Source organism: Heterocephalus glaber, unplaced genomic scaffold, assembly GCF_053883595.1.
Source record: "Heterocephalus glaber isolate CG9 unplaced genomic scaffold, H.glaber_assembly_v1.0 deba00000470, whole genome shotgun sequence".
Lineage (NCBI taxonomy): Eukaryota > Metazoa > Chordata > Mammalia > Rodentia > Bathyergidae > Heterocephalus > Heterocephalus glaber.
In genome coordinates, this window is record NW_028258145.1 from 2,643,866 (window position 1) to 2,669,177 (window position 25,312).

General features: G+C 48.2%; 2 protein-coding genes across 4 annotated transcripts in view; one reads left to right on the forward strand and one right to left on the reverse strand.

The window, feature by feature from the left end:
* Fer1l5 (fer-1 like family member 5) overlaps positions 1-3,096 on the forward strand; it is a 45,205-nt gene extending 42,109 nt beyond the window's left edge. The window contains exons 46-53 of the mRNA XM_004844371.3: positions 763-851; positions 1,056-1,151; positions 1,257-1,398; positions 1,591-1,690; positions 1,772-1,962; positions 2,126-2,235; positions 2,439-2,586; positions 2,695-3,096. Coding sequence (XP_004844428.2) covers positions 763-851; positions 1,056-1,151; positions 1,257-1,398; positions 1,591-1,690; positions 1,772-1,962; positions 2,126-2,235; positions 2,439-2,586; positions 2,695-2,919 — 1,101 coding nt within the window. The 3' untranslated portion in view covers positions 2,920-3,096. The remainder of the gene's footprint in view (positions 1-762; positions 852-1,055; positions 1,152-1,256; positions 1,399-1,590; positions 1,691-1,771; positions 1,963-2,125; positions 2,236-2,438; positions 2,587-2,694) is intronic.
* A 942-nt stretch (positions 3,097-4,038) lies between these two features.
* Lman2l (lectin, mannose binding 2 like) lies at positions 4,039-23,366 on the reverse strand. Of its 3 annotated transcripts, XM_004844372.4 has the most exons (9): positions 23,139-23,366; positions 21,607-21,725; positions 18,113-18,230; positions 17,168-17,250; positions 9,132-9,164; positions 7,944-8,105; positions 7,745-7,859; positions 5,601-5,720; positions 4,039-5,281 (listed from the first exon to the last, which is right to left on the reverse strand). In XM_004844372.4, exons 1-9 carry the CDS (start codon positions 23,338-23,340, stop codon positions 5,139-5,141), a joined length of 1,095 nt encoding a protein of 364 aa, XP_004844429.2. In that variant the 5' UTR covers positions 23,341-23,366; the 3' UTR covers positions 4,039-5,138. The 3 variants fall into 3 exon arrangements, with proteins under 3 accessions (XP_004844429.2, XP_004844430.2, XP_087059248.1); XM_004844373.4 differs by lacking the exon at positions 9,132-9,164 and having other exon boundaries at positions 23,139-23,365; XM_087203122.1 differs by lacking the exons at positions 17,168-17,250; positions 18,113-18,230.
* Between the last annotated feature and the right edge of the window lie 1,946 nt (positions 23,367-25,312).

Genomic DNA, 25,312 nt, shown 5'->3' on the forward strand with positions numbered 1-25,312 from the left:
CTGCTGGGGGAAGTGCTAAGGAACCCTAGCAGCCAACGCTTCTGGGAGAGGCAGCACCTCGGGTCACAGTGCAGATGTGACATCCCTGCTTCTGGCTGCTAATTGTAGGCTGTTTTCTCCATGGCAAGGAGCCCCAAACACAGGGATGAGATCTCCAAGGGCACCCTTTTTGTCCTCTGCCCTCCAGCCACAAGGCTCTCCTCAGTCTCCACAGCACTCCAGCTGAGGCACATTCTGGAGAAAAGTCCTCTTCTGAGTATTGTTAAAATGATCCTCCTTACGCCTGTCAAGTGGGTCATAAGAGAGAAAAATTAGGGCTGGTGCTTGGAAAGACAGAATGTACTCATGTTTTCCAAGCTTGGCCATGCTGTCCTTTGACTTCTTTTTCTCTCCGTTTTCACCCCCATCTTCCTTCTTGGACCTCTGCAATGGTGACTGGCTTCATATCCCAAGGCTGTGCTCACATAACATTAAGTGAGCTCACTGAGCAGCCAGTCTCCTCTTAATACTGCATAATAAATGAAAGCCCAACTTCCACTCCTGTCCAAGGCCACCTTGCTGGATGCCTTGCATCCTCCAGAGCCATCACAAGTGAAATGGCACCATACTTGGGGCCTGGACCCTCACACCTACTCACCACCCCAAAGGAAGAGGCAGCTCTCTGCCCCTCCATCAGTGGGGACATAGCACTGGGACACAGCCTCAGCACCCAGACAAGGCCCCAGGCTGTCCAGCTGCAACTGCTAACCCATCTGGCCCTAGGGAAAGGTGCAAATGTGGGTGGACATCTTCCCCCAGAAGCTGGGGCCACCCGGTCCCCCAGTCAAAATCAGCACCAGAAAGCCTAAGAGGTAAGTGGCACCCACTTCCCCACTGCCACATTTCAGCTGAGCCCCAACTGTCCTCAAAGGCTGAGCGGCAGGAATCTTCCTCTGTTGGGAAGAGAGGAACCTCAAATTTGGCCAGGGCCTGGAGGGCAGCCTCCAGGCCTTACCCCCTCACCAAGGCTGCGAGGCACAGCTCCTCAGCAGAGCCTCAGAGCACAGTGGCTGCAGGTATGAGCTGCGCTGCATTGTCTGGAAAACCACTCAAGTGGACCTGGTGGACGAGGCGCTCAGCAGAGAGAAGATGAGCGACATCTACATCAAAGGGTGAGGGACACCCTGTACATTAAGGGGACGGTGTTCCACTGCCACCATGCCTAATGAGAACTGGGAACAGATGTGTGAGCCTGGGTGAAAGGACTCTGGGCCTAGGTGGCTGTTTGGGCTGGAAAAGAACATGCAGAAGACGGACATCCACTACCACTCCCTGAGTGGGGAAGCCACCTTCAACTGGCGGTTCATCTTCACCATGGACTACCTGGCGGCAGAGCACATGTGTGTCGAGAGCCAGAAGGTGCCAGGGAAAGGGGTGCAGCCTCAGGGTTCCCCTCTGCCCTCCAGTGACACACACATGGTGACAGTCCTAGGGACTGTCTGCAGGCAGAGGCCTTCTCCTTGGTAGTCCCTCACTGGTGGGGAGTGGGCCTCGCAGCTATCCAGGGGCTGTGTCACCTTTGTGGGCTGGAACACATCCTCTGCCCTCCAGGATTACATATGGAGCCTGGACCCCACGTCCACTAAGTTCCCAGCCCGGCTCATCATCCAGATCTGGGACAATGACATCTTCTCCAGCGATGACTTCCTGGGTGAGGCTGGCTCAGGGCAGTGACCCAGGCAGGGCGGGGGGGGGCACCCCTAGCTGACAGTTCTTCGCTTCTCTGGCCCAGGGGTCCTTGAGCTTGACCTGTCAGACATGCCCCGCCCGGCCCGGCATGCCAAGCAGTGTTCCCTCCGGATGCTGGATGCCAAACCCAAGTGGCCCTTCCTCCCACATGAGCACTTCTCCCTCTTTAAAAAGAAAACTGTAACTGGCTGGTGGCCCTGCCAGGTTCAGGATGGTGACAAGTGGCGCTTATCGGTAGGAGCTGGGGAAGGTGTCTCTTGAGCAGGACTGCTGTGCTATGTGACCCAGCTCTAGCAGCCTTCCGGGGACCTCAGCTATACCTTTTCCTCCCTGGACACTGGGCAGGGTTCCCAACCACCTCTCCCTGTGACCTCGGCCCCTACGTGTGTGCCCCTAGGGGAAGGTGAAGATGACGTTGGAGGTCTTGTCTGAGAAGGAAGCCTCAGCCAGGCCAGCAGGGCAAGGCCAGTCGGAGCCCAACCAGTACCCCACGCTGCACCCTCCCCTGTAAGGCCTGCGGGGCTCAGGCGCCCAATGTCCCTCCTCCATCTGTGGGGGAGAGGGGGGAGTCACTTCCTATCATGTGGTTCAGTTACAATCTGCAGAGAACAGATTTGGGGTGGGGCGCCCCAAAAGGAAAGCCCTCTACTCTGGATCCTTTGACCTGAAGGTCTTCCCTCTCTCTCTGGCATCTCCCCCGGCACGGATAGACGAGCGGGCAGCTCGTTCATGTGGCTGCGGTCTCCTGTTCGACACCTGTGCCTCAGTCTCTGCAGGCGCTACCGCTGCAAAATCCTAAGCTTCTCAGTCTTGCTGGTCATAGCATTTATGCTGTTCAAATTTATCTACTCAGCTCCGGTGAGAGGTCACCTCAGGGACGGGGACAAGGCACAGGCTGCTCATGGGACAGCTGAGGGCACCTTCCAGTTGCTAGCTCAGCCTGACTCTGCTGTTGTGTCTCTCCAGAACTACTTGGCCATGAGCTGGATCCATCCCGCAATCCGCATGGAGCCGCCCATTAAAATATACAACCTCATCACTTCGGCCACTGCTAGTACTGCCAGCCCTGCCCCCCTCGCCACCCAGGCACCAAGCCTAGAGCCTGTGACAGACCACCAGCTGCCGATCCTCCAGGCACCCAAGCAGCACCTGGGTGACATAGTCCCAGAACTTCTGGCTCCCCAGGACTGATCTGCAAGTGTCTGCCTGGCTCCTTCCCTGCCCGCTGTTAGCTGTCCCCTGGGCTTCCTGTAGTTCTGATTCTGTCTTAAAGGACATACAGAAGAGGCGAGGTGTATTCTTCCTATTGTGTCCAAGACAAGCAGAGCTGAAATTTCCCACTGAAATAAACACATTTTATAGCACTGACACCTTCTCATTTACTTGTGGGGCTGAAGACACAGGGTCAGGGAACAATGTCGCCTGCACGTGCCCCTGCAAGGCCTCGGGTCTCTTCCATGTGAACAGGCTCCTGATATCAGAGGAAATGGAGGGAAGGTGATTATGAGAAGTGGCTCTCAGGGGCCACACCTTGGACCAGGCATGGCCCTTGGCCTGCACTCAGGGATCACAGTACCCAGATCCATTTTGGCCCCACTCGCCATGGGAAGCATTTGTTTCTAGAACAAAAAGAGCTGGGGCAGGATATAAAACGGTAGGATGGGTGGTTTTCTTGGGCCACTCATTTTTTCTAAGGACAGCAGGCTGGTCCCCTATATGAGGTGAAGACTCCATTTCCCAATTCCCTTTAAAAGGCCTCCATAGGGCTGGAGATTTAGCTCAGCGGCACTGGGCCTGCCTTGTAAGTACAAGGTCCTGAGTTTGATCCCCAGTACCAAAAAAAAAAAAAGCCTCCAGGTGCTCTGAGCTGGAACCACAAGAGACCACACAGTTCAGTCTCTGTTCCCTCCCACCATATGCTGTCTCTCCACCTCACAAGCCCTCCTAGTCCTCCCCTCACAGCCCCTTTCTCTCCCCTTACACACAAAGGACAAATTCCCCTTTTCATTCTCCCTGGTCCAAAGGCCAGACTCTAGGTCGAGATTTGCCCTTCAGTTCTTGGAGCTGCGCTGCTGTCGTGGAAGGTGCTGGGAGGATGCCTGCCACCTCCCTCAACCTTCGTGCCACACACAGCCCTGCTCCAGGCAAGGCAGAAGGCCCTGTAGGGAGGGGACCCCTTCCTTCTGCTCTGAGCTCAGGGCCTTCCCCACTGGAAGACAGAGGAAAAGCAATGGGCCTGAGGATCAAGAAAAAGGCCTGGACTCCTGCTAACCCAGCCCAAAAGGAAGGACAGAGTCAGAAGCTCAGGACTGGTTTCCTCAGCCACTTTAGAATTTCCCTTAGGTTACAGAGATCCAATCCTGGCCCAAACCACCTCAGTCACAGGGCAGACAGGTAAGCAGCACATGACCCTTGTCAGATAAGGCAGTGGAGGAAGGGTCAACACACAGGCCATCACTAAGGCTGTGGGGCTCCATGACCATGAGCTCTTCCAGGCAGAGGAGGTTCCCATGCTTACCAAATGAGAACAGCAACTATTTCTTCTCCATTAAGAAAAAGAAGACAGATTTTGGGGGGGGTGGGGGAGAGTACCCGAGGTTAGGTAGTAAGAAGAAAGCTTCCTTACACTTCCAATATTCAAAGCAGGTTTCCCGAAATCATGGTCAACAAGAACATGCAGATAAGTAGGCTCCAGTGGGTCCAGAGGTACACAATAAAGGCCGTTTTCTGTGGCAAACCTGGACCTGGTCAGCTTCACAGACAATCTTCTTTCCAGCTTCTCTCAACCTGCAGCCAACTGCCAGCCAAACATGGCACGGAGGGACCCAGGCATGCCAACACACCCATAGCCCCTGCAGAAGACAGAGCTTCAGAAAGCCCCAGGCCACCAGGGAGGGTCCGTGAAACTTCAGTCTGCTCTGCAGGCCCACAGAGGTGTCCAGCTCAGGCTGCACATGGCAAGGATGAGTAGAGGGAGGAAAGGAAGCAGGAAAGAAGTTTCCACCCAGATTTCCACAGGGGGCTCCTTGGGTGGGCAGAGGGTTATGCAAAGAGCAAAAACCAATAAGCAAATGTCCTGAAGGTGAGAGCAGCTTCCTGCTCTGTGTGGATTGAGAATGCAGCCGTCCGGCCTGGGCTCCCCTGGTCTGGTCTGGCATTAGGGCATCACACCGCACACATTCTCTCCATGCCTCTTCACTCCCAACAGAAGGACTCCAGGGAAAGGCACATCACAGCGGCTTCCTGGGCCAGAGTGGGACATCCCTGTGGACGACCGCAGGAAGGCAGGGTCCTTGCATTCATCCAAAGCTGCAGTGATGGAACACCGCCCCCACCCAGGCCAGCTGAGGCCAGTGTCTGCTCCGCTACACCTCAGCAGTGAGTCACACAGGTGGTGGCAGCAGGAGGGCTCAGTAGAAGCGCTTTCGGCTCTGTTCCTGCCATTTGTTGTAGAGTATGATGCCAATGACAATGGCAAACACAGAAAACACCAGGGAGAAGAAAACGATGAGGAAGAGGGCCAGGCCACTCAGGGGCTGCAGTGGGGCTGTCACTAGCAAGCAAGAGAGAATCAAGTCAGAGACAGAGCCCACCCACTGGGAAGGATCTACCAGACTGTCCAGCCCCCCATTTCTGACACCCACTCCTGGAGAGCCAGGGCTTAGATTCCCCCATTCCTGACAGCTCAATTTAAACATGAAGCAGTCACTGCTGATGATCTGTAGCAGGGGAAAAGTGGAAAGGCAGATGCACCATCCCACCTTCTTCAGAGGATGCCTGCCCTCCACATGTGCCTGCAAGTTACCCCAACCTTGGTGGGACTGCCACCTCCTCCCTAGCCACAGGGTCCCTCCTAGGATCCCCACACTCACTCTCGGGCAGCTTCATGTTGTCCACCGAGGGCATGAACACGTCCCGATGCAGCTTCTCCTCCTCTGGGGTCCTCTCCACCGTCAGCTCAAACAACTTCAGGGAAATGACATCATGATTGTCTGGAGAGAGGGAGGAGAATTACTCCAGCTGCCTTGGAAACAACACCTTGGTTCAAACCTTTGATCCTTGAAAAATAATTGCAACCTCTCCATTTTGTCAATTCAAAATACGTATGGGGGGAGGGAGAATGGGGAACAAGGCATACTCTATATTTTTCTGTATGCTAGTCTAGTTTAAAAATGTAGAGAAATAAACCCCTTCTAGCACAAGAGGATGCTTGGTGACACTGCAGCTTCCCTTAGTGAAGATCACACACAAAAGGGCTCAGGACACATGTTTACTGGGTCATGGGGCATGGTAGGCGCAGCTATTGGCACAGAAAACACTGCATCTATTTCTTTGTGGCTCTTTGGAATTGTGACCCTGAACCTCCCTAATAATTAACAGACAACAGACCAAGGAAAAAGAGACTGGATTCTTTTCTTTTAAAAATATTGTTATAAGGGCCAAGCATGGTAGCACATGCCTGTAATCCTAGCACTTGGGAGGCAAGGGAAGGAGGATCACCGAGAGTCGGGGCTAGCCTGGGCTACATTGTGAGTTCAGGGGCAGCCTGAACTATAAAGCAAGACCTTGTCTCAAAAAAAACCAATATATATAAACACATGGATTTAAATGTATTTCCTATACTTCAAAGTACTGACATTTCACTGATGTTAAACTTGACTGATCTTTGTTACTGGGAGCCTGTTCAAGGTGGCTCCTGAGTCTTTGCACGAGCCTAGAAGCTTTTGATATCACCCTTGCTTTTCTGGGTAAGTCTTGGCTTACATCTGGGTAAGTCTTGGTACATTCCCTGCTTGAGACCTGACACGAACCATTTCTTGACAAAGTTCTATTCCTTTTAGTGGGGATTGGCATCTTGATACCACAAATGTGTGTGCTGGGGAGCACATTGCCAGAGGGCTGTTTACTGCCTGGGGCCTGGATTTCTGGTCATTTCTGTCATTACAATGCTATCCACAGTTGTGCACTGCTACAATCTTCAGGAGATTCCAGACTGTAAACACTGCATTCATCTTCAATTGGAAAAATGTTTTAGTTGTAGAGCTTATTTAAGCCATGAGACAAGATAAAACCCTGGGATAAGCTGAGCACAGTGGTGCACACCTGCAATTCCAGCATGATGGGAGGCTGAGGTAGGAGGATCATAAGTCTGAGCCCAGCCCAGGCAATTCAGTGACTTAGTGAGAGCCTGCCTCAAAATAAAAAATTAAAAAGGGGGGAGGTGCAGCTCTGTGTGAAGGCCCTGGGTTCAGTGCCCAGTACTGGAAAAATTAAGTTTTGTTTCAAAAGTAAGTTTTATCCATAATAAATTATGTTAACCAGAAGAACCCTTACCTCTTTCTCATCTCTTCCCAACAGACATTCTGACTGGGGCTAAAGCCATGGCAGAGGGCACCCAAAGAGAAGTTATGAATCAGGCATGACAAGCAGAGAAACCAGAGGCGGCAGGAGAGAAACCAGAGGCAGCAGAAAGTGGAAGAATTAGGCATTACTAACGTGACATCGTGAAGGAAGCCAAGGGTCAGAGCAGTTGCTTAAATGGGCAGAGGAGGAGACAGAAGATGAAGCAGAAGAGAGAGCACCATATGCAGCAGCAGAAGTGACTCTGAGGAGAGCAGTGTGGATGGCGAGGCCCGGGAAGGAGGTGGATGGCTGGGAAACAGAAGCCTCTGTACACAGTGCTCCCGTGAGTCTAAACAGAAGGAGGACCTGGGGTCAGTCAGGGGATGGCCAAGTAATGTGCAGCCCTGGCAACAGCAGGGGCACTGGGCACATTAGCAGGTGGAAGGAAAGGGGCCAGATAGCAGAGGGGCAGCAGGGACAAGCTAGAAGTACTGGCTGGATAGTGCGGCTTAGTGACAATACCTACCACCTTTGGGACACAATTGCAGGAAAAGCCTGGGCCTTCTGGGCCCCTTCTCCCCACAGCTCTGCCCATCTGCCTCTCCTCCAGGGGCCTGACCAGGGCTGGGCAACTGAGAAGAGGGAAGCAGGTAAGGAGTGTTCGGGGTTGTACCTGAGAGATCACCCGTGATGGAGGAGGTACCAAAGTAGTACCCTCGGGGCAGCCGGACACCGGGCACCTCCAGGCAGTCTCTCCACTCATGCTTGCCATCAATGTCCATCATGATCTAGGTCAGAAGGAAGAGCTGAGTAGGGCAGGTCTGGGAGCAGGAGGGAGACAGCCCAGCGCTCCTGGTCCCAACGGGGCTCACCGTCAGATGCCTCTTGACATAGCGGATCACGAGGAAGGTGTCGTAATGGAGGTTTCGGACAATGGCCGTGCAGCCCCCTAGCTCCGTGGGCCGCCCATCCCGCTCGTGGTCATAGCTGAGGGAGCCGTTGTTCACCATGACAGAGATGTACGGGAATACCCGCTAGAATGCAGGGCCAAAGCACAGACAGTGAGGAAGAACCCGCTGCATGCTTGCAAGCAGCAACAGAACACTGGGGGTCACAAGCTGAGCTCTCACAGCAGCCCAGACAGCCACTCTGGTCACCTGTAACCCTGAGCACCCGCATCCCAATGGTCACTCTGGGATCTGGGCCCAGGAAACCCATCAGCTCCACACTCACCCTTGCTCCTGACCTGGGCCTGGAGTGACCCTCGAGACCCTGGAGTTTACCTCAGCTGCTCCCTGAGAGCCCATCTGGCAGGTCTACTCTGCCCAATACTGGAGGTCCTTTTATGGCTGTAAACTTACATCCTAACTACTTCTTGGAGAAACAAATCATTTTTTTGGTTTCTTCCCATCTCCACTTTAGCCCCATCCCTTCCCCACATAAGGCTGTTCTGCACATAGCAAACATTCTGAAATACCTGTTTGGGCAGGGCAATCTTGCTACTGAGGATAGCACCTTTCAATTTGGAGATCCTACCAGCAGCACTATGGTGCTGAGTGGATTAGGACTCAGGAGACCCTGCCAACGAGGCTGTGGAGGGCACCTCCAGCCTCAGCCACTGTGCTCCTAGTCCAGCACCCTTGTAGCCCACTTCAGCCTTACCCACACACACCTCATCCGACAATGCTATGAAGAGAGGGCCAGATTCTGCCCCATAGGAGGAAAACACAAAGTCTCCCACAACCCACTCAAGTTTCCCACCTACTTCAGAGGCCTTCTCTCCACAGCAGAGGGACAAGCTCTTCCTGGACCTGATGAACCAACTGTCCAGAGCAGGCCCAGTGCCAGGTACCGCAGAGGGGGATGGATGGGGGTGGTACAGGAGGCATGCCACTCCTGGGTGAGCTCCCTACTGTCCCACACTCAACATGCAGCTGGAGATGCAGTCAAGACCAGAGACCAGACCTCCTGAGACAACAGCCAAAGGGACTCTAAGCAGCAACAGATGTTGGGTGACATGTGGGAATAGGGGTGGCCAGGGTCGGTCAAGAACTGAGTACCTGGACTCCCGGAGAATATCTCCTCTTCTGGGCCTGAGAGGGTCCAGCAGGTTATTAGAAAAAACAAAGGAGGGCACAGAAGACAGGAGACCAAGTCAGAAAGAAACAGCTGTGAAGAGCTAGGACCCATGCTTTGACAGAGGAACAAACCAACCTAGATCCCCGGACAATACTGGAGCATCCACAAATGGCATTCAACATTTTCTCATTCCCCTCAAAATTATATGGAAAACCAGTGCTTTGTACATCTTTTTGAGAAGGTCTGTGTCAGCAGATTCTCAAAGTTCCCCTAGGAAGATCTCTCTGGCCCTGACAGTCTTGAACCTTTCAGAAGCTTTATAAAAGAATCCCACTGGCCAGACAGGCCCCCATATATTTCTGGGAATCAGACAGACAGCCCCAAGTTTGTACCCAGATTGCCATTCTCTATAGCCAGAGGGAGACAAGACAAACAGGGCTTCTAACTTGGCGATATCTCTTACTCCCCAGGGTATCAGAATATAGCTTTTACCCAGGAAACAAAAATCCCACTGTTTGAGGGACCATGAAATTAACTCTAATCCAAAGGGCTCATTTGCCCTCTAATTGAGCCTCATGGACACATATTCCCAAGCAACTGCTGGCATCCTGACTCTAACACGTGGGCACAGGAAAGCTCCGTGGGAACGCAGCAGGATGAAGGATCTGGAAGGCTACAGAAACCCCCTCAGTTCTGAGCTCCCAGCACCAAGGAAAACGACACAAGCCCAGCCCAGCCACGGTCTGGGGAAGAGCAGGCACAGTGTGCAGCCTGGAGCATTCCCTGTTGACACTTCCATTGCAGGCCAGGCATGGCTTGATGCTGGGGCCAGGGCAGACAGACAGACAGATAGACAAGGATCTCCTCTCCTGGAAGCGCCACACAGTGAACAGGCAAACAAAATCATTTCAGACAGTGATGGCACCACAAGGAATGCGACACAGGCAATGTGATAGACTGATGAGGGAAGCCCTACCTGAGGAGGCTATACTGGAGCTGAAACTCCAGATCTGCAGCAGGGGCCTGAGGATGTGGCTCAGTGGCAGAGCACCAGCCTGACATGAACCAGGCCCTGGGTTTGGTCCCCAGCTCCACACAAAACAACCACAAAAGACAGAATGGGGAAAAGTGCTTATCACAGAACTTGGCAACAGAAAGTGATGAATAAATGTTATTAAAAAAAAAAAAAAAGATCTGAGCATAAAGAGCACGAGGCTGGTGTATTCAAGGACTTGAAGAGGACAGGTGTCTAAGCCCAGCTAGTGAGGCAGAGGCTGGCTGGGGCAAGGCAGGAGCCACAGGACCCTCAAGGCATATTATGGGGCTAGAGCAGCTCCCCGGGGTCCCTGTCCTGTGCAGCTGGCAGAGTGCACACAGGATACAGAAGGCAGAAGGCAGTCAGCAGATGGTTCCGTTGACACTAAATTACCTTCCACAGTATCATTTGGATACTAGGATGGTGAACCTTTTAGAGATTTCAATGATAACAAACAGTTGGCTGTGGCATGCATATCATGAGTTTACTACCACTAGGAGGAAATTGTTTCCATTTTTTCCTTTTCTCATATTTATTCCTTTCCCTTCCTTCCTTTTCCCTACCCCTCCAAATTCCCCTTCCCTTTTGGTCCTTTTCTTCCTATTTCACATTATCTATTATATATTTTGATCCTTATTTACACTTTCAGTTTCTCACACCAGAGAAAACTATTCGGTATTTACACGTGTGTCCTATTTATTTCACTTAAGAGTATGGCCTCAATGTGCATCCATTTAGCTATCCTCTAGTTACTGAAATGAGATAGAACCTCATTCCAGAAAGAATAGCTGCTATCAGGAAATCAACCAATAACAGGCAGGCGTGGTGCCACTGAGCTAAGTCCCCAGCCCATTAACCAATAACAAAGGATGGCAAGGTTGTAGGGAAAAAGGAAACCTTCTCCACTTTGGTGGGAGTGTAGACTGGTGCAACCACTATAGAAATCAGTATGGAGATACCTCAAAAACCTAGGACTAGAGGTCCCATTTGACCCAGCTATTCCCCTGCTGGGTATCTTCCTAAAAGAATTAGAAGAATCATACCGCAGCGATATATGCACACCTGTGTTTATAGTGGCACAGTCTGTAATAGCTAAAACTTAGAAATAGCCCAATTCCCCATCAACTGGAGACTGGATAAAGAAGATGTGGGGTTTTTTTAATAAAATGGAGTACTACTCAGCCATAAAGAATGAGAAACTAGGGAACTGTGAATATATCATCAAGCAGTTTGGAGAAATCTCTTAAGCTGAGAGAAAGCTCATAATTTTCGTGAACAACTAAAGGAGAGACAAAAAAAAAAAAAAGAAACAAAGAAAAAAAATACCCTAGAGGGTCCCAATGACCCCAAGACTTGCTTCATTTATCATTTCCACATCCTCATCAGAAGTTGAAGGTAGCCCAGGGTAGTGGCCCACATTTGTAACCCAAGCACTTGGGAGGCTGAGGCAGGAGGATCACTGGAAGTTCAAGGTGCTACATGGTAAGACCCTGTCTCAAAAAAAAAAAAAAGTTGAGGCTGCAACTGCAGAGTGCCTGGGCCAGCCCAGCAATTCTTAGGCTAAGGGTGTCTCGCTCTTTCCAGGACTGGAGTGGCACCTGATTATGCAGGGACATCCAGGGACAAAAGGGCCCTCAGAGCACACAGAGGAGCTTCCATCTGCATACAGTGGGTGTCCTGGCAGAGTTTAGAACAGGGTGCAAGAGGATGTGTTTTTAAAAAGCATCACAGAAGCCTGTGATGTGCATCCATACGTAAGAAATGCTGTGCTGGACAGAGCTCCACAGCTCCATGGCTGCGATTTGTCTGCTTCAGCAGCTCAGGATTCAGCCTTCAACTTTTAACCACTAGCTTATTTTCTATTCCCAGGCAGGAGTTCTTGAAGTGTTGCTCAGATAGCCACTAATTTCAACGCAGCAGCAGGTATTTTTCCCCTGGAAAGCAGCCTACAGCTGGCACCAAAGGTTGAAGAATCACACCCATTCAGGCAAGGTGGTAGTTTCATTCCTAACTCAAGAATCACCAGAAATGAGGAATTCCCACCTACTGTCCAAAGGATTACTGTTTGTTGGCTAGAGAATTATTTTTTTGGTACTATGAGGCCACTTAACTTTTTTAAAGATCCTCTACAGCTGGGGGCACGGTGGTGCACATCTGTAATCCCAGCACTCTAGGAAAACCTTGCTGCCACTGCCAGAGAGACCTATTGCTTTTTAGACTTTCTTGCTGGTGAGCTGCTAGTCCTTGGATACTTTCCTTTAGCCCTTTCCAAGGGAATGCAGTGGAGACAGTTAACTGAGCAATACCATCTGTTTAGAGTGGGTAACAAGATCAGCAAGACCCCCACATTACAGGGCAGCATGAGAGGCCCCTGTTCCATAGGCCCCCAAACTACTGCTGACCTGTACTGGTGATCCTGTTCCCAGATCTCACACACAGCTCCTCAACTGGAGGACACGGAAAAGATGCAGTCCCAGGCCCACTGTCTTCCCGAAAGACCTTCATATACTTGCACATCATCTAAGAAACTCATAGAATGACTTTAATCTTATGTATAGTTGTGACCCCATCAGAATAATCCCAAATCTAGCAGGGCTTCAATTTGAGGGCTTCAATAGAGTACTCCAAAATCAGGAAATTTTAATTTAAGGTTCATACACTTATATTCACAACCCCCCTTCAGATCACTATAGACACTAAGTCTCAGAGTACAGCCCGAACTCACCACTGCCCATCATTTCAACAGTATGTGGATACTTTCTGTGAATGAGAAGAACTATCAATTCTATAGAACAGGAGATCTTGCCTACAGTTCTACTTTGGGGAGTCCAAACTTCCTAAAATTATATGTACACTCCCCTGTGTATGTGCCTCTTTCCAATTTTAGTGTATGTACTGCCGAAGCGAGCACTGTATGTGCCTCTTTCTATGGGGCTAACACCTTTATCAGACGCTCAAAAGGGTCAAAACCCCAAGAAAGGTAAAGAGTAACCCAAAGCAACACATCCTCCTCGGCCCTGGCTCTTGCTTTCTGCTTCTTCTTTCCCTGCCTCAGACTGGAAACACCATCCCCTCGCTGCCTTCACACAATACCAGGAGAAAGCCATTCCATTTCCACACTTCCCTCTGCAGCCAGCTGTCTGCAGAGAGCCCAGCCTCAAGGCCAAGCCACATCTATCCAGCCTGCCTGTCTGTGCTCCACAGGCTGGGCCCAAGTCTCCCTCAAAAAACACTACTTACGTAGGCCTGAGAAAAGACCCAACTCACACCCAAGCAGGGTGGTAACAAGAGAACTTAAAAAGGTACAGTACTGAGTTCCTTAATAATGTAGAGACTCTCTCTCTGCCAACAGAAAAAAGACCAAGGGGGATCAGTGTCTTCATCAAGATAAAAGCTTGATGGACAGTGTTTTGACTTTTCATTTTTATTTTTTGCCGGTGCTGGGGATTGAGCCCAGTGCTTGGATGTGCTAAGCATGCCCTCTACCACTTTGTTATGTCATCAACCTGCAATGGGTTTTTTAACTGGATGGCACAGTACTGTTCATTTTCTCTAGTTTAAAGGAGAAAAAAATAATCAATACATCAAAAAATTATGTATGGGGAGTGCCTCAAATAAGCCTTGATCCAGGAAGACCAGAGAGCTGTTTGCCCCAGTCTGCAGTCAATGCTTTTGCCCAAGTTTCCAAGAGAAGAACTTGGGCTGAGCTTGCCGAGGCTGTGCTGGCCATTCTTATCCCAGGAAGTCTCTCACCATCAGACTTTGATTGCAACCATGGAAAATGTTCCCACGCCAAAATTGCCACCAAGCTCCCTGCAGCTCTCATCAACTTGCAGGTTCTTCTCCCAAGAAACTGATACTCATCAGCTGATCAATTCACAGTGTCAAGAAAAGATGATCAGGCCATGTTTTAGCCAACATTTGAAAAATAACAGCAATACTGAGAAATAATTCATACACCACACAGTTCACCTCAAGTATACAATTCAACGGCTTTGGTACATGCAATTTAAGATTATGATTACATTTCTTCATCCCAAAAAGGAACCTTGTGCCCACTATTAGCCACTCTCCCCATCTGCACCCCACAGTGCCCTAGACCACCTCTAATCTGCCCCTCTCTCTACAGTTCTGCCTGCATGGACGTCCCATACACACCACTATATGGATGTATCTATCATACTTTGTCTATCTACTCTTTAGTTTATGGACATTTGAGGTGCATCTAATTTTTGGCTGTTATGCAAGCTCTTATAGCCAGGCATGATGGTGCACACCTATAATCCAGCATTCTGGGAGGATGAGACGATTAGTGAGACCCTCTCTCTCTCTCTCAAAAAAAAAAAAGCTTTTGTGTAGCTATATTTTCATTTCTCTTGCATGTATACCTGTGAGTGGAACTGGTGGGTCACATGAACTATCTTTAACCATTTGAAGAAATGCTTGTTTGCCAAAGCACCTGTGCACTGTTTTAATTTCCACCCACCATGTAAGAGAGCATCATGTCATCCCACATGCGTGTCCACACTTCTCTATGTCACCAACATGGTAGGTGTGAAGTAGTATCTCATTAGGCTCTTCATTTGCTTTTCCCTTACGGCTACGCTGAACATCTTTTTGGGTGTTTACTGGCCATTTGTTTATCTTCTTTGGAAAAATATCTATTCATAATCTTTGCCTTTTTATTAGGTTCTCTTTTTAACACTGAGTTGTAATCTTGTTTGTTGTTTGTTTTTTTGGTTTTTTGAGACAGGGTTTCACTATGCAGCCAAGGCCAGCCTTGAACTTGCAACCCTGCTGCCTCGTCTCCCAAGTCACTGGGATTACAGATCTGCACCACTGTACCCTGCTCTAATAGGTTTTCCTCAGATTCTTTAGGATTGTCTATAATCTGTCACTTGTAAAATAGTTTTCCTTTTCTTCACCCATCCGGATCTTTTATTTTCATGTCTAATGCTCTAGCTAGAGCCTCCGGTACAGTGCTGAACATAAGTGGCAAGAGTGAGTATCTTTCCCTCATTTCCCATTTCATGAGGAAAGGAGTCTTTCACTATTACACAAAGTGAGAGACAAGTTTTCACCACTACCTCACGGAACTGAATGAACTGTTCCTCATGCCTTCTCTGCTGCCTTGACAGGCACATCCCCCTGCCACAAACCACAGTCATCTGCCAGTTTTCAAAAGGCCCAGGAATTGTCACCCTCTGCTTAGGTGCTTGAGATAATAAAATAAAACATTGAAACTGTTGTCTCTGGAGTCAGATCCGTTTGTTGTGTGACGCTAACAAGTTCTATAACCTTCCTGCATGTAACATGCAAGCTAAGTGGTGGAACAATTTGTTTCTGGGAGACAAAGAGAGCCAGGTTTAAAACTCCTGTCAAGCCCTGAAGCCCACACATTTTCTCAGATGCATTTCTAGCTACTGCTGGCTCCTTGGCAACTACAAACCTAGTCAAGATGCTCCCCTCCTTAAGGTCCTCAGTACATGTGCCCCTTAGAATCATGCCCAGACCCTCACCAGGACATGACCCTCCAGAGCCTGGCCCACACTGTGCACAAGAGCATGAGTCACATGCAGAGTGCTGGTGCTGGGCTCACACCTAACCACTAACCACCCAAGCAGACACCACTTAGCCCCAGTGCTGGCAAATGAGACAAGGGCAGTGCTCAAGAATGCCACGCCAACAGTGGCCCTGGAACTGTGTACACAGACTGCTGAGCCTGCTTTTCTCCCTAGCCTCATCCCTATCCTGTGCGCCTTTATTTCCTCACACACATGGTCCCTCTCACCTGAGACCCTTAACACACACTGTTCCCTGTGTGAAACACTGGATCCTTCTCCTGCAGACTTCAGCATGAATGTCACTTTCCAGAGGATAGCTTCCATAACCACCCCTACCACCAACACTGCCACCCACTGAGGTCAGAGGCTCCTGCTGTATCCCCTCTCCACAGGGCCCCAGAGTTCCCCCATCCCCCATCTCCACCGCACTAGGACAGCAGGGCTCATGCTGGTCTTGTTCAGCAGTAGTAATTCCCAGGGTCTAACACCCACGAAATGTTCTGTGTGTGTGGCATAAAGAGAAACCCAGAAGGGACAGGGAGAAGCAGCTCTCACTGACTTACAACAAAAGGTTACTCTAATTGGGTCTCACTTTCCACCTCCTTTCATGTGAGCATGTGAGAAATGTTAACTGCTGAGGCAGAGTGCTACAGATACAATGCTCATTCTATAGGTTTTTAATTCTTCATAATAAACCTGAGGGAAAAAACAAAGTGAACTCTGCCTTCATTCCTAGTCCTACCTTCCTGGTTAAATATTACGCAGCTACAGGACACTCAGTGACAACTTGTCATAATACTTCTGCCACCATCGGATGGCAGTGCCATATGACAGAGTACAGCCTGTTGCCAGTATAAGAAAATAGGAAAGAACCCTTAGGCTCAGCTCATAAAATGCAAGGTCTGCCGATGGCCAGGTGCTGGGTTCCAACAAAATGCTGGAATTCCTCAGCATCCTTTTACTGGGAGCCTTTCCTACAGGCAAGGAGAAGTGCTCACGGCAGAGAAGAGAAAGAAGAAAAAGATGATGGAAAGGGCAAGCAAGCTGCAGAAGAAAGCAGAGCCATGATGGAGTCAAAGTAGGGAGCTGAGTCACACCAATCCAGCTTGCTCTGGTGCTGGTCTAACAGCCAATCACCAACTGGCCATGTGTGTTCAATTTCCAGTGACAGAACTTGCACGAGAGAGAACACTGTGACAATAAAGAAAAAGCACCTGTTCATGACAGCTATTCCCAAAGGGCTGTATAATCATAAACAGTTCTAGAAAAATCACTGGCAAGGACATTAAATTTTTGAAGTTCAGTGGATGAAGACCCCTCACTACCTGTCCCCTCTGTCCCCTCCTGCACACCACTCCTGAAGGAAAGAACCGTGACGTCAGGGCAGCTGACCTAAGGCTCTGACACTTGCCATTACCTCTTGCTGCTTCTCCTCATTGGGGTAGGTGTCTACAAATACTCCCAGCCCCACAAATTTGTCCATGTTTCCAAACACAGGCCCTAGAGAGAGAGAACAGATGATGAACAATGAAATAAAGCCAAGAGTCGTAAAAGAATAATATCTCCCTATGATGAAGGAAAGGCGAAATTCAAATGACTCTTGGGCTTCTCTTAAGATGAGAACACACATGTAAAAGCACCCGGAAGAGTGCGGGGCCTGTAACCAGGGCCCGGTCAACATCTGGAGTTGTTTGCTGTTCAAGGCAGGGAAAGAGAGAAGGCCACTGCGATCCTGGCTAGCACTGTGGCAGCTCCCTGATCCTAACGGGTTGCTAAGGAGCCCCTACAGAATTATGCTTCACAAACACTCGATGCAGATTGTGCCCCCAAGAGAGAACTGAATTCCCAAGTGCTACTTCTTGTTACAAAAGACAGCAAGTCAGGGGCAGATATTTGGCTCAGTGGTTCCACTGCCTGCCTCGTAAGCGAAAGGTCCTGAGTTCGATCCCCAGTACCAAAAAAAAAAAAAGACAGCAAGTCAAATCAGGTTGAGCCTGACATCTACCTGGAGCAAGACCCACACAGCAATGGAAAATACCTAACTCTTCTCTCACTCAGAGTGCTGAGCCTGCTCATTGGACGTGCCCAGAAGAAACTAGCTCACCAACGGGCAGTGTTTGGGAGACCCAGGGCTTTGCCCAGCCAATGGACCAAGTTTGACAGGGAAACTCAGGAGGAACTAACAAGCAAGAAATCACCCCACGTGAGTCACGCTCAGCTGGACTCAGATCCCACGCTAGAGACTAGACAGGCCATGTTCAACAACAGACATCAAGGGAGAGGGAAAACCTTCTCCACAAGAAGGCACAGGAGAAAGTAGGCCCTCCACTCCCACACACGAGCAACCCAGGGTCCCCAATACCTGGCTGCATTCGATCCTTTGTATACCAGATTGCAAGGCCATCCCCATGCAGGTTTTTCTTGCCCTGGCCGTGGATCTTGAAGTGCACCTGCAACTCCCAGTCTCTCAGGAAACATGGCTGCAGTGAAAGAGACACTGGGATCAATGAGGAACAGGAAATCAAACCCCTCAAGCCCTCAGTGGTACCCTGTAGACTCAGGAAACCATAAATGAGGCTGTAAGGCTGAGGCTTAAAACCAAAGCCTAAGATTTGTGAAGTGTTCAGTCATATTAAACAGATTGAGCCATTCAACCATTTAAGATATCTACTATGAAAAGTGGATAAAAAGCCCAATTATTTTGAACATCTCCCAGTAGAAAAAGAACAGCACTCCACAGCTGGAAAAGGCAGGAGAGACTACCACGATCATGCCATCCAGAAGAAAATTTTAGTCTCCTCGGTATACGTGGTTGGATTAATCCTCATTTGCAACTTAAGATCACTGCTCTGACAGAAAGACTCTAAAAAGCTAGGATTTAAAGAAAGGTCAAGGCCTTATTATAAAAGAACAAGAAAAGCTGAGCCATTATGCCAAGGTTTCCAGGAATCATTAGCAGATGCTATAAACAACTCTAATTACCTGCACTTGGCCCTCTACCAAAGTGAGGCACAAGCCTGAGTTCTCATGAGAGGTCCCCCAAACCCTCAATGCCATGGCCAGGAAGCACAGATGTGCCAGAGGTGAACACCACACTTGTGGGGACAGCCTCTGTTGAGAAAACATTAGGAGGTGGATACTAATCATACTCCTGTTTCTCTTTTTTGAACTGTGTATCAAGACCTTGCAAAAACAGAGAAAGAGGCAAGTGGCTAAGTGCTCTGAATAGTTTAACAGTTTTAAGGAGATTTAGGGAAGCTCCTGGTTAACGTCCACTGTGAAGAAAGAAGGTAAGAGGCAGAGAGACCAGCTGGGTTTAGCTAAAGACTCTACAAACAGATTGTTCTGGCTCTTTGGAAATATACTGCTTGATCATTTTCACTTTTCATTTTGAATTTCTGGGATATTTTCCAAAAGCATTAGGAGTACAAAGTCAAAACGAAAGAGAGTTGGCTCCTTCTACTTTCAGCAAGGAACCTGGAGATTGCCAACACCTTAGCCTACTCTGATGAGCCCAGTCCCTGTCTTGTCATTTTGAGTCCCTATCTCCCTGCTGTTTCCTTTGGATTTCACAACAAGGTGAAGTTCAGTGGCAGAAAGCTGCTTCACAGCCAGTAGATAGCTATGAAGCCACTGGGAAGGCAGAGCCAGTTAAAGTCACATTGAGCCAAGAGGCACACAAAGCTCTGTGGTTTTCCTCAGGGCTGTGACTAATAGTGATTCTGACATTTTGTTGCACTGAATCTCCATAGGGACCTTTTAAATCCCAATGGCCAAGTGCACCCTCTTCCAATTACATCAGAAGCTCTGAGGTGGGACCCAGGTGTCAACACCAACACCAAATTTAAGAACTACTGTCCAAACAAACATATCCTGCACAAATAAACTCAGAAACAGCTCCACAGCTCTTTCTGATGGCCAGGAAACAGAGACCACAGGTATCAGAAATCTGAAAAAGGGCAGGAGAACTAGACTGTAGGCTAGAATTTGCTGCTTAGACAGCTACTAAGACAGTAGCAAAGTCTTAAACCTTGGACGTAATCATTAATTCCCCATAAGAGTCTCGTCAATGAAACTTGTAACAGGAGAAACATCAACACAAATTTCTCTAACCATTTTAACTTTCCAAAATCTTTTCATGTCTACTGTCTTATTTTATTCTCAAAACAACCTTGGTGGGCAAGTAAAATAGGTCTTATGAAGCTCATGTGAAAGATGGAGAAAGGGAAAATGCAAGGGTAGATAACCTGCTCAGGGCCCACGGTGGGTCTGTGACACAGCTGGATTTAGAAGCCATGTCTTTCAATTGCCCTTTACATCTGCTGCTGTGCTCTGCACTGTCCAAATATGAGCTCAGCACTAAAATCTGGGTTACAGGGCCAGTTTGTGCGGAGAGCTGAGAGAAACTTCTCACTCCACTCCTTGAGAATTTTCTGCTTCAGAAAATGAACAGAGAAAAGAAAAGAGTTCTCTTTTCTGAGGTTCACTCATCTACAACTAATGAGAAGAACCATGTAAAAGATTATTTTTTCGGGCCAGGGATTTAGCTTAGTGGGGCAGCCACCTGCCTCCCAAGTGCAAAGTCCTGAGTTCAATTCCAGGTACCAAAAAAAAAAAAAAAAAAGATTATTTTTCCTTTACTTATGGGAACCCGAGAGAAAGTATCAAATGATTAAATGATGCCAAAATGATCTCCAAAAGTAACATGGTCATAAAAGATTTAGACAGTGCCCTGGAAACCAAAAAGAAAGCATCATCTTACACTTGTACAAAATCACAGTGCAGCCACACCAGGAATACTGCATTCACTTCTTGTCTCAAGAAAGACAATGTAGCTATAAAAAGTCCAGAGAAGGATAAACAAAATAACCAATAGCTCAGTGATTTTCCATATGAAAATAATTTTTTTTTTGAGATGGGATTCATGTGTAGTTCAGACTGGCCTTGAACTATGTAGCTCAGGCTGGCCTCAAACTTGCGGTGATCCTCTTGTCTCAGCCTCCCAAGGGCTAGGACTACAGGTGAGCACCGCCACGCCCTGTCAAAAATAAAATTTTAGGGGGCCAGGGATTTAGCTCAGTGGTTTCGCCACCTGCTGCACAAGCAAAAGGACCCGAATTCAATCCCCAGTATCAAAAAATAAATTAATTAATTTTTAAAAATAAATAAATAAAATTTTAGGGCCGGGGATTTAGCTCAGTGGTGCTGCTGCCTGCCTCGTAAGCACAAGGTCCTGAGCTGAGTTTGATCCCCAGTATCAATAAATAAATAAAATTTTAAATTATTCTTCAAACTGAAATAACAAGAGAAGACTATTAGGATCAAGTTTAGGATGAATTTATTTTGCTTTAATTTTTTTTAATTTTATTAATTTTTGAGGCAAGGCCTATGTTACCCAAGTTGGTGCTGAATTCCTAGACTCAAATAATCCTCCTGCCTCAGCCTTGCAAGAAGCTGGAACTGTAAGTGTGCTCCACCTTGCAGGCTCTAGTCTTCTTTCTTTACTTATTTTTGTATTTTTTAGTGTTCCACTTTATAAAGCAAAATAATTAAACAGAAGAATGCTATTAAACCCCAGTAAGTAGTGCTATTGGGTCAATCTGAAATTAATGACATTTCTGAAAACAGATTCAAAATGAATTGTTTGTTATAATTAGGGAAATGGAGAGCATTTCCCTAAGTATCTGATTTCTCTATTAGAAAGGTTACTGAAATTTCTGAAATAAAGATCCCTGGTATCTACAAAAAAATTGAATACTAAAGACAGACAATAGCAGTAAGTCAATACGACACTGTTGAACTTTTTAAGACAATCTGGAGCTGTCAGCCACACAGCAGGGAAAAAATCCTTCTTACCACCCGATTCCACAAGGCACCCTGTTTACTCTGCATATCTGGAGTAAGGCGGATGTACTGGGTCATCACCATGGCATTGCCCATCAGATTCCACAGTGAGGAACTGCCCGTGCCCACACCTATGGGGAGGAAGTGGATCAGTTCATATTTTCCAACCCATTCAAAGACCTACCACAGATCCTCCAAGAGTTAGAGCCATTATCTTTTTTTTTTCCCCTTTCACGTCACTCAATTCAATCTCCTACCTTCTGTCACACTTTTAAAAAAAAAAAATTTTTTTTTTTAAGAGTCTCATTATGTTGCCCAGCCTGGCCTCAAACTCCTCAGCTCAGGTGTTCCTCCAGCCTCACCCTCCCAGGTAGTTGAGACTACAATTACATGCCTGTGCTTGGCTACACATAAATATTTTCATTTTGGTTGGTTTTGTTTTTTGAGACAGGGTCTTGCTATGTAATCCAGGCTATCCTTGAACTTGTGGTGATCCTCGTGCCTCAGCCTCCCCAGAGCTGGGAGTACGCCACCACACAACACATAAATCTTAAATCCTTACCATCTTTACAGCTTCCTTTCACAAGGCCCTTCTCTGATGAAGACCTCAAAGTACATCAGAGCTATCACTTCATGCATGCCACAGTAACTATAGCTCAGATCTATTCCCATTTTATATGAATGAACTTTAGTTCTATGAAAGAAAAAAAATTCCTCAAAAGAGCTTGGCCCCAGTGGGCCTGTGGGTTTAATTCTTTAATCTTTTAAGTATGAGCTACATCTCCCCATCCCCAGACTACAAGCTCCTAGAGAGTGGAAACTTAGTTTCTGTAGGACCTGCAGTATGACCAGCACATGGGAGGCAATGTAGCTGCTGGGTGAGTAAATGATACTTCAGTAGTGGTAATGTATATTCTTTTTGTTTCCTGTTCCCATATCCGCACTTCAGTGGGGAAAAGGACTTGTGTTAAGCCATCTCACTGATGTGCCCCCTTTGCTGTTAACTGTACCCATTTTCTGGTCAATAAGCTATGCATATTAGGGTCCTACAACTGCTAAACACGGCAAAGTTAACCAGCCTTTTTCATTACGGATCCTGGTCCGGAAAGACAGTATTCTAACGAGCAACAGGAGTCTATCTTCCTTCTCAGTCTGGCCAAGTTCTACCCCAGTTCTTTCTCCAGTTTTATTTCTGGCACACTCACAGCTCCACCGTGATCCTGGCTCAGGGCTGGTGGCTCCCAGTCACTCCTCACTGTGCCCACACCTTCCCACACTGCTCCCGTCCACCACGAGCTTCCTGAGTCGCTCCTACTGCTGGTGGCATCGGAGCGCCCAGCCTCGACCTACTGGAAACTTCCAGGACTCCAGAAGGGGAGGGGGCAGGACCCTGCCCTTCGGAACTGGGGCGCTCAAACGTAGGTCCCTAACCACCCCCCGGCTGTTTCCTCTGAGCCAAGAAGCCCCGGGAGGCCGCTACCTCCTAGGAGCGCAGGTCGCGAAGCCCCCCTCCCCATAAGACCACCTCGGCCCGGGCGCCTCACCCTGATAGGGCTTCGACAGCGAGTGCTCCCGTTTCAAGTACTCGAACGCCTGACCCGCCCCGACTTGCCGTGGCCCCTGCCCTGACCCCAACAGAAGAAGAAGGAGCAACATCCTGGACCCATCCCTAGCCGACAAACGCCGCCGCCAGTGCTGCCACCACCCAGAGGAGCACAGAGCCACCGCCATCTTTCCCACCGCCATCTTTCCCACCGCCGTCCCTTCATCACAAGCCCGCCCCTTCGCCCAACCTATTGGCCCGTAGGACCACATTCCCCGTGTCCCATTGGCTCTTGTTCAGTCCCCGCCCGCACAGGTGAGTATATCATCGATTGGCAGTTGCCTTGCCAACCCGGGAAAGGGGCGTGGCCGAAAGTCCGGACTCCCTTATTTGCACTTGTCCTGCGCTTTACTAGGCCTGCTGGGTTAGTAGTGATTTCGGTTTTGTTTCTGCGTTCTGTAGTAAATTTAAAGAGATAAAACCTTTCTTACGATCCCAATCAAATGTTCTATAGCCTGTGCCATAGTACCTTCCTGACTGTACGGAATTTATCAGTCAGAGGATATAGAACTGAAAGGAGAAATAGACAAATCCACAATTTAAGTAGCTTGAAAATGATCAAATTTATGAAAGACTTGAGAAGCTCTATCAACCAACTTGACCTGATGACATTTATAGAAACTCCACCCAACAATAGAGGAAGACATTCTCTTCAAGCACAAATAAAATGTATGCCCAGAAATTTGAAGCCATAAAATAAACCACAAGTGTGAAAGAATTGAATGCACACAAATAATTCAATATCAACTCGATCACTTCCTTCCCATTTCTCCTATCCCATTTCTCCCGAGCCACCACAATCTGTGCATCCAGACTGGTCTGGTTCACTGTCCTCACAAGGTCACCAATGTGATATAAACCATCTAAATAACCATGGTGCTTGTCAGGGTTAAATAAGGTAACAATTGGTAAACCCTTAGATGAGCCCCTGGTATGTGGTAGACACATTCAGTCCTCATCAATGTCATCAACGGGGCCTTTGACAGCTTGCCGTCATCTTCAAGGAGGAGACTCAAGTCCCTCGACTTGGCATGCAAACCTCTCTGCCATCTGGCCCTGCCCACGGCTCCCTTCCTCCACCCTCAATTTCCAGCTTCCTGACTGGCTTCCTTAATTCCTCTTCTTTGTAGCAGCCCACTTCCTCCCGGAGGCTTTCCTCAATTCTCTCAGTCCATTCAGCTCTGAATGTATTCCACGAACGTCTCTTAGGCAACACTTGTCAGATCTGTGCCTAAGGCTTCTGAATAGGCTTCATTTCACCAAAGTCAACCCTGTTGGGCTGGGGATGTAGCTCAGTGACAAAGTGCTTTCCTAGCATGCACAGGTTCCAGGTTCAGTCCTCAGTACACCACACACATACATGCACACATCAACTCTTTGTTTCCTGAGCGTAAGTATATTTAATAAGAGAAACATGATATGAGTGTGTTTTGCAGGGGATCAATTTTTTATCAAACCTATTAATCTTTTACACAATCCACACAAAGCAGATGTATGGTGTTAGGCCATTAGGAATTACAGTAAATCTATTCATGCGTGCATACTCTGGCTTTAAAGCCATTCATGGCCCCAAATTACCATAGGATAAAAAAAAAAAAAGCCAGTCTCCTTAGTGAAGCATTCAAGGCCCTTCACAACCTGACTCAAATCAGGCTGTTCACATGTCAATCATGTGTGTCACTGGAACTGTGTAGCTCAATTAACAGATTATGCATTTCTCTCCCCATGGAGGCTGGGAGCTCCTGGACCACAGGAAGCAGGTCTTACTCACTTCCTATAGCAGACCTAATCCCTAACCCATCACTAGTATGTAACAGGGGTTCTAAGTGTTTCGAAGAATTATTTCCGCTGTATTTCTCTGTTGGTGGATCTTTTTTGTTGTAGTAAAAAAGTTACCATTTTAACCTTTTTTTTTTTTTCATTGCTGAAGATCAAAGGTAGGGCTTCGTGCATACTATACAAGTGCTCTATCATTGAGCTATACCCCCCAGGTATAGCTATGCTCCCTTTTTCTCTTCTTTAGGGTACTGAGAATGGAATTCAGGGGTGATCTACAATTGAGCTACATTCCAGGCCCTTTTCATTGTAATTAACTATTAATTTATTTATATCAAT